The sequence below is a fragment of the Lottia gigantea genome (genome assembly GCF_000327385.1).
Source record: "Lottia gigantea unplaced genomic scaffold LOTGIsca_53, whole genome shotgun sequence".
NCBI lineage: Eukaryota > Metazoa > Mollusca > Gastropoda > Lottiidae > Lottia > Lottia gigantea.
In genome coordinates, this window is record NW_008709815.1 from 423,288 (window position 1) to 433,127 (window position 9,840).

Genomic DNA, 9,840 nt, shown 5'->3' on the forward strand with positions numbered 1-9,840 from the left:
TTATAATACTCATCTTTCTTGGATTTAAAACTAAGTTATTTCAATAACGTATTTGTCAGCTATTAGAGCTCGAATTTAGATATCTATATTAATTTTCAGAATTATTTAGTTCCCATAATTTTACAAAATTGTACAATGAAAGCTCAGACTGTAACCAGCCAAATTTCACATGCAAATATTATGTTGTCATCTGTAGTAACTGCTTCTTACAATGTTTATAATTTCATGATAGGTCTTTGTTTAATCAGAATTATAACACGGAGAAATGAAATTGAGCTCTAATAGCTAGTATAGGGCAAATACGTTGAGAACTATATTTTTTTTATTACTGCCAGTTGGCAGCTGTTGCCATGAGTTTTATGGCTTTTTCTTGCTGTTGACTATAACCTGATTCAAGTTACGCATTTTTTGACTTTAATGAAAAGCCTTCCAAATAGAATTTTGACGAAAAATGCACTGCAACACTTTTTCTGTAGACTTGTTTAAAACATTTACTTTAAACATATAAATATACTTTATCTTGACGGCTAGACTTGATGTTTTCAAATCAAAATGCCATGTGTAGAGAATACGTGACTGAGATAAAACAATTAAATCAAAACATTAATCAAAATTTATTTCACTTGCATTTTATTTGTTCAGCATCGACAAAAAATACATTCAGGACTATCTTAAAGGAATTGTTAAGAGGTTTTCTAAAACTTGTTATGTGTATCGGGGACACTGATAACAACAGATTGAAAATTTCGGAAAATTCATAAAAACTTTATCAGGATTTTTTTTAAAAGTAGTGTTATGTTAATGTTTATACAAATCCATTATGTCTTCCTACATTTTTATATTGGTATCATTATTCAATAATGAATTTTACATGTCTTATATATCATGACGTCATCCATGATAACTTCCTACTTTGTGATATTTGTATTATAATTGAATAATGAATGATGTCTGATACATTATGACATCATCGATCATAACTGCTCATTATGGTTATAATGCCCTTTCATACATAGAATGTTTTTGTTACATTGCAATTGTTTTTAAAAATGATTCAGATGTTCAATGTAATTCTTCAGATATTCAGAAATTCAGATATTGAAGTCCCAGATGATTAGGAATGAACTCTTTTACATGTAGTAATGAATTAAAATACTTGAATTGATGACAAATCTAATGGATGATTTAATGTAAAATCTTAAGTTAAATAATAATATATAATAATATTCAAAAAGAAATGAATCAAGTCATCTGACAAATTCATTTATTTATTAGGCTTCAACAGATGGTCTTTCCAACATGTCAGTAATAAATTACATATTTATGTCAGTAAATTACATTATATATCATAAACTTTATACATAACTTTATGACTTGCTATAAAGATGAAATTAAAATATTTTTGTATTGGGGAAATGTGTATCAGGATCATAAAAACCAAAATTCTAACTTAATCCTTTCTCCCCGATATTATGAAATCAATTTTGGTTCATATATTAATGTCTGAAGAGTGGGTATTCTTTAATTCTGATGTTATCAATTATTTTTTTTACCTTAAGGTCAGACCAATTTACCTCAATTTTCCAGAAACTAGAAAAAAAGGGCAAAATCAGCTATCTATAACCCATAGTTCTCTTCAATTAATCATTGTCATTGTCATTAAATTTCTGTGATGATTAATTTCTTGATAAGGTTTCAATTTATATTTTGTTATTTCTTTGTAACAAGATTTGTAGTTTTAGCTTATTTAATATTGTTTTTATTTTTTTGGAGTTGGGTGCTTAAAAATGATGTGATTATAACTTTATTCTGCAATGATATTTTTTGGTGCTATCTACAATGAATGAATATTGTATTATTTGGGTGCTACTTATTTATAATAAAACTATTACAAATTTTGTTGTTAAATTTCATCTTTATTGTTAAGCTATTTCTCACTTGAGACTTCTTAGAAATATATAACTGGAAAATATCCTATATATATCGCTGACCTAAATGCTATTGATTTTTTTTACTGAGTTTCTAAATATGCAGAACAAAGGGGTTAACAGCAGGACAAGACAGTAAAATGAGGCCCCATGTTCCACAGGCTGTACATGTACATAGATCTCCTAATTGTTATTGAGAAAAACAGTCTTTGAAACGGGTGGAATGCAAAAAAAAAAAAAAAAGCATTAACACACTCTCCTCTAAAAGCAGCCCAGAAAATCATAAAATGAAAGAAGAGTTATTACAAAGCTTGATATATTTCTCAGTTTATTAGATGTGACCAATGAATGCGATCTTGCTAAAGCCCCTGTTGGCCAATTTAGATTTGTTGCACACTGAAAGGCCAATCAGGGCCTAAGTGCACGACGACATTTCCTTGAGATGTTCTGAGGAAATTTTCAACAAAAAGCATTCCATTAAAACTCTTTATATTCATAAATAATCCTTTATCACTAATGACAATAACTATCACTTAACAAAATTACATCATGTCAGGAATTTTTGGTCTCTATAACAGGAGAGTTATCTGAGGTCTTTAAGGATTTCTGTGTCCCATTTTTGTCCATACTTGTAATTATTTGATCACAAGTTAATTTAGTTTCTGTGACTTTCTTTTCTTTATCTTTAAATAATATCTCTGTAATATTGAGAATCTCCTCTCTACTGTTATCATCTTCAATATATTGTTTCAATGACTCCAGCATCTACAAAATGAATAAAAATCACATATTGCAGCGAAAAAGTTGGCAAAGTGGTGTGCACATTAAGAATGGGCCAAGATTAGATACTTCACCTTCAAATTTTAATCCCTTTTTATCGAAACACATTGCAGTGGACTGTTAAAGCAAAAAATGAAAGCAGTTTTTCATCTTTTGTGAACTGATGAGAAAGTTTTAGTGTTCTTTAACCCTTTCAACCCTAGCAGCCGGTTTACTGGCCATACACTAACGCAATATATACCCGAACAGCTGGTATGCCTTATAAGTGATATGTCATACGTTTTTACTTTTAGCATGTTACACTCAGGGTTCAAAGGGTTAATTAAAATGCAGTTATTAGCATATCCTAACATACAGATTTACCTTTTGTAAACAAGTAATTCCAGTTGACTGTTTATATAATACTGATAGTTTAATATGGTTATAACTTGTTAAATAATCTTCAGCTAATAATCTAATACTTTTCACTATATCTTTATTCCATATAGAATATACCACCTTATAATCAAATTCATATGGTATATCTGAAAATATATAATAATTATATAGAACTCAGTCAGTTAGGAAAAGGTCATTTAGGCACACCTACATTTAGGCATCAATTGTGTTATAAGATAACACTATGCCAAATATGCATGTGCTTAAAAAGGATGTGCCACAATGAATATGTGCCAAAAGCACTGTGCTTAATAAAAACAATGTGCCTAAATGACAGTGAATCAGAATACAAAAATACAATAGAGTTTTAACATTTTTTATACTTACTACAGTGTAATTGGGGACAAATATCTTGACTAATAGTTAAACAGTTAACTTCTGACAAATAACCCTGATTATTTCTATTATAGGGACTGACTATTATACCAACAAAATGATTACCACCAAGTTTACTAAACCAATCCTGGAAAATAATTTTCAAAATACATGTAGAATATATGAATTGTTGTTAACAAATATAAATCATGGAATTAGGAAGATGACTTGAACCAGGGTCTACAATGTATATTCTCAATCGAATCTATAATCAAAACATATTTAGCTTATACTATTGTATTAAGCAGCTCTTGTAATCTATTTAAAAATAACTTCACCTGGGAGAAGTATTACCTGAAATTTGATCTGTGTTTCAATATCTCTAATAGAAGGATTAGGTGAGAAGGTAGGATGAGAATGATACCATCCAACAACTTTCAACCCTTTATTAGAAATTTCTTCACTAGCTTGAGTTTGAGATACTGAAAAGAATGATACAAAGATGTTAACAAGATAAAACCAGATAGGCGTGCAGTTTCTTTTAGATTGTAGATTGAAAACTGAATTTAAACATACAATATACCCAGTTTTAAGAAATTACATTGAAAATTTTGAGCTTACACATTTTCAATATTCAAGGACAGAAACTAGTCACACAAAATTATGTTTTAGACTTAGACTAACCTGGATCCATTTCACACTGCATTCCAGTACTCAAACTAGTACATGGTACAGCAACCAATATTTCTAATTTACCACAGTCAGTATCATACCTCCCTCCCAACATTCCTATTACCTCAGTCTTAGAGATATGGGCATGCACATCCATTACAATCAGTGGGGAATTGTTGACTTCAACATTAAATGGTGCCTGAAAATACAAATATCAATCATTTTTAGACCATTCTTTATCGAAATTTTAGAATCTTGAAAAAAAACTAGATGTTTTTTCAATGTCATAACCGCCAGTGCTGCTGCTCCAAGCAGTAAAGGGGTCAAATAAGTTGTTGAAGAATCACCATTCACCAGTGAAATCTTTCGCCAAATTTTGAAAAAAAAACAAAATAAGTGTTTACAGAATCTTTCTCACCTTTTTATCCTCAGTAAATTTTTGACAAGGAATCAATTTAAAGGGATCATAGCTGGTTTTAAAAACTTTTATGACTTTTGGTTTCAAGTCTTCCTCTGAAAAATCTTTATGCTGTAAAAAGATGAAAAGACTAATGAATGTATTAATAATAACAGCTAAAATTCAAGAACCTTTCTTGGACAGGACTGATAAACCCTGAGCTTAGTTTCTAAAAGGTTTCCCATTTTTTTCTCATTTTGTACTGAACAAGTAGTTTCCAAATCTCTATTCTTTTATGATTTTGCTCTGAAGGAGTTATTGACATCAGTAGGTAACTGAAGGGGAGACAGAGCATTTGTTTGAAAACTGTTTTATTAAATCAATCGATCATAAAATACACTATTGACCTCAATAGTCTTTCCTTCTGAATCCTTAATATCTATCCATTCACCCATTCCATCTCTTATTCTTCTTTTTCTACATCTCTAAAACAAAGATATATATATAAATATTAATGGCCATAGCTTTAGATATATATTTTAATAGTCATGAGGTCATTTTAGTACATTTGAACCAATACTTGAATTCCTAGCAGACTTGCTACTGGGAGTCAACAAAAGACCAACACTCAAAGCCCTCATAGAAGTATCAGAAAACATGTGTACAGAATAACAAAGAACCTTATACTTATACTACTTACACTAACTAAATCCTGTTTATCTATATTATTGTGTTGTACATTATAAACAGGTGATTCACTTTTTATATTAACTATCTGAGTTTTATTTAAATTGTTATATAATGCCAGTTCTGAAATAAAAATACAAACATTTAGCTACTGTACCATGACAATAACTCAAATATTTCGGCGAAAATGTATATATTTTCGCACAGATGTTAATTTAGAATAAAATAATATGGTTAATGTCTGTTTTAATCTTTGAAAAAGATTTATCAACACACGATCTGTTTGCTAAGCATCAGTTAAAAAATTGTTTGTAACATAAGAAGAAGGCTGCTCATCGGAAATATCAGGCAAGACAGCTTACATATTGGAGCCTCAGTCTACCAAACCTGATAAAAACACTACCAGTAACCAAAGCCAAATTTTCAAGTCAACACATAAAAGTGTCTAAATTTACATTTTTTGTCTCTAATGCATATTTAATTAATCATTTCTTCCCATATTTTCCTTTCATAGAACATTAGCTTTCATATGGAATTAGACAAGAGAACAATTCAAATATATCCAACTTACCACACCCAAAATTAATAACACCAATACATTCTAAATAACTATGTATTCTACCAATACAGTTAACATCTCCACAATTCTTTAATCCTCTTCTTACTGCTGTTTTATTTAAATATACAGGTCTACATTTATACCTACAATATATACCACTTTTTTTAAGCTTTGACCTTGGTTTACAAGATTGGGTTTTATATTGTTTGTTAGAAAACAAGATCTTTGGAAATAACAATAAAAAACAAAAGGATAAAAAAATATACCTGGGCTTATCAAGGAAGAAAATGTTAAAAGTAGAACAAGTCTTGATGTTATCATTATAAATTAAGTTAAACTAAATCATGCTTACCAGGTTTCTATTATGTGATTTCTAATTTTCAAGTAACGATCTGGTGTTTTAGCAATTCTTCCATCAAAAAATTCTGAATGTATAGTCTGCTCTTCTTCACTAATTTCATCAAAGTTTAAAGTGATTGGTGCAGTTGGTATTGGAAATTCTACCAATTCACCAGATGATGACGTCACACCATTGACTGCTGAAAATATAAACATTAACATATAAAAGAATAAAACAGGCCATTAACTCAATTTGAATGCAATTTCCAAACTTCTGAAGCACATTTTGTCCATCATTTATACACAATCATACATATATAACAATATGGGCAATTTTCATGTGCATGTGTTTATCTGGAGTCCTGAGCTTTAAATTTGAAAACCTCACTTTTGTCTTAAAAACAATTTCTGCAGCTGACAGAATTCTGTGAATGTAAAAGACAATTATCCGATCAATTTCAGATGTCTATTGTATTAATGTTCTAAAAGATGAAAAATGTGAAAATCCTTATTAATTGTACCGGGTATAAAAAATAGCAATGTTACCCATTGTTTTTTGATTTCTTATTCTGAGGTCGTTGTTGTCTGTTTCTATCACACTATTATGTTTGTTCAAGCCATTTTGATCAGCATGACTATCATTATCGATGACATATTTACTAACATCATCCTGATTTTTATGACTGATTTCTGTTTCATCTTTTGGCAAAATTTTCCCAGAAAACTCATTTGCTTGAAGACTAGAACGAACAGGCAAATTTATAGATTGAGGTTCTTCCTCATCTTTATCACTTTGTTCACTGTCAGACTCACTATCACGTAAATTAACTTTAGCTGATTTGAGCAGTTTTTCGTAAACTGATGTCGGTGATGTTGATCTAGTTAACAAAACAGGATTCTCTACATCATCATTTTCAATGTCAATGTCCAATTCTTCACTATCACTATTTGACGTCTGCTCACCACTTACAAAGTCAAGATCGGTAGGTCTTTTATCTTCCATAGAATGAGATTGATAATTGTGTTCAGTAAGTATGGTTGTAGGCATTTGTTTCGAAGTGTCTGGTTCACACTCTTTTGAGTTTGAGATAGTATTTTGTATCAACATACTGCTAAGAAGATTATTGTGCAGTTCTGTTTCAAACATGACATCTGTTCTTGAGTTAGCAGAAGTGAAAACTTTTGGCTTCAAACTTTTAACATTATGAGATAAAACTGAGGTAGTCTTTTTATTCATTAAATTGAAAGAAAATTTCTCATTGTTCGACACAAGTTTTTCTGCTACATTTGTGAAAGATTGACTTGGTACTGTTTCCTTAGAAAAAGTTTTTGATTTATTATTTGGGGATCTTGCGCAGGGTTTAACTGTTTTCACTGTAGGCTGCCCTGTTTCTACAGATTCTAGTACTGACTGCAAGAGATCAATATTAACACTGGGAGGACTTATTTCAGACTTGTTGATTTCCTTTGGTATATCTTTATGTTTTGCCTGAAATGGAGAAATGAAGAAACGCAAAATAAAATCCTGAAATCTAACATGCGATCAGCATTTCATCTGATTGCTTCAAAAATATGAACAACTAACTTACAAGGTTCTTAAAATGTTGTTGAGCATAATTTTTGACTTGTAAACTTGTTCTGGAGGGTATCAATTCTGAAATCTTCACCCAACTTCTTCCAAATATTTCCTGGAATTATAAGTTTTTTGATGTATATAAAATTTTTGGACTTCAGGCAGTACATGTACCTTTATTTCTGTTCTGTTTTCTCATCACTTTCTGTAAGTCTTAAAGTTTGTTGCTAATGCTTCTATTAAAAAAATAGTTTGGTCCAAAACTATCCATACTGCCAATGAGGCCTATTTTTCAGCATATGCATGCGTAAATCTGACACATAGGACATTTCAGACATTAAATAATCACATCATGAATATCACTTACAAGCCCTTTAAGAAACATGGCTTTCTCTTCATCAGTCCATACACCTTTATTTCTCTTATTTTTACCAGGTTTAGCTGACATGTTAACTGTCTGTAGTTTAGCCTGAACAGGTTTTATTTTGGCTGGTTGTGATTTTTTGACCACTTGTTCTATAAATGTTGATTGTTTACTTCTAGTTTTACCATTTAGATATTGTCTAGATATTCAATTGAAGGATAAAATTTCAGCAATATTTTTGTTTTATGATGAACATCATAAAAGTTTTCAATAGCATAAGTTTAACAATAATATTTCAATATTTTAAGTTTGCACAATATTTTACTTTTAATTCAATAGATTGTAATATAATTTATTCATTGAATAAAGGATACTGTTCTTCAAGCAACATTTTTTCAATAGTAGCTTTAGATTTTTCATCCATATCCAAAGTCCATCCCTAAAATAAAAATTTAGTTTAGAATAAGCTATTAAAAGATATACCGTATAACTATATGATAACAAAAATGCACATAAATACTTAGTAGGTAAGCAAGAGAAACCATGAAGTTTCCTTCTGGAACGTTACCAATCATTTCCTGTTGTCAAAGTTATGCTGCAAATTGGAGAAGAAAAAAATACAGATATGCACTTATAAATACTATAAGCTTAGTCATACTAGTACATAGATTTCTGCATTTTCATTTTGTATTAGATGATTTTGCTTCTCATCTTTTAAAACTTACCTGTTCCAACATCCATGGTGGGTTAGTATATTCTGGCAACAAGTTGGCACTTTTAGATGGTAGTTCATTAACATCATAAAAGCCATCTTCTACCCTATATAAATTTCAATAAAATATATTGTACAACCATATACATGGAATGAACCATACAAGATTTATTTGACCCATTACTTAGGTCAGAGGGAAGAAACAGAATGGTCTGTAGAGTGAGATGACACATTCATATTAGCTAATTTCAGACTAGGAAATACCTTAAAATACACAGACACATGTAAAACAGTTCTGTTTGAAGTTTCTAATAAGTTATGAATCAAAAATAATGCCAATAATTACTTTTAATTTTCAATAATCAGTGTCATTACTTTGTCAAAACAATAACAACAAAGTCAATGGAAAAGATGTGCGACAAAAATATGCTTTTAATCGTGTTATTTCTAAAGTGGCACAATAATTGGACGCATGATACCTTTCCCTGGCATTTTGTTAAAAAGCCAACGCAATTCTGACTGTCAAAGAAATAAATTAATTACTCTAGCTTGAAATCAAATTCCCCTTCGATGTCTATTTCTCCATCGTCAGCCATCTTGATATCCTACTTCCGGTTGAATTGGCTTCAGACCACAACTATCGATGATATGATAAAATGAGTTGCTTCCCTTTAATCGTAAAGCTTAATTAAGAATACCCTAATGTGAATCTCTTCAATATCAACCTGTCTTGAGGATACAATGCATGTGCCAATTAAATACTTCTTAAATGAGTTATATCTATTGCTTTTGAAAACAGAAAAACCTTTTTGCTACACATGATGTCATCGTCTTCTTTCATGACAACTTATTCCTTTAACTTTGAACTCTTGATGTTTGATAGTCATTTTGCAAAATTATGAGGGAATAGAACTTGATGCCTCAATCAAATCTTACTAGAATCATAGATGACCTTTGTACAGTTTTCAAATTATCTTTCTGTAAAATGATCAAAGTGTTGATCAATCTCTTGCAAATACACAAAAGTAGTGCTCTTCCATTTCACAGAAAAAAAACCCCAAATAATAAATAACAAG

The 9,840-nt window shown here is 30.2% G+C and overlaps 1 protein-coding gene across 1 annotated transcript; it reads right to left on the reverse strand.

Annotated features, from left to right (window-relative positions):
• Positions 1-3,044: 3,044 nt before the first annotated feature.
• On the reverse strand, positions 3,045-8,136 carry LOTGIDRAFT_126355 (hypothetical protein; the record flags this gene model as incomplete). The annotated part of the gene is made up of 12 exons (XM_009062749.1): positions 3,045-3,232; positions 3,474-3,609; positions 3,816-3,943; positions 4,146-4,332; positions 4,552-4,662; positions 4,938-5,015; positions 5,237-5,340; positions 5,789-5,919; positions 6,129-6,315; positions 6,752-7,267; positions 7,701-7,803; positions 8,056-8,136. 12 exons carry the CDS (start codon positions 8,134-8,136, stop codon positions 3,045-3,047), a joined length of 1,950 nt encoding a protein of 649 aa, XP_009060997.1.
• Between the last annotated feature and the right edge of the window lie 1,704 nt (positions 8,137-9,840).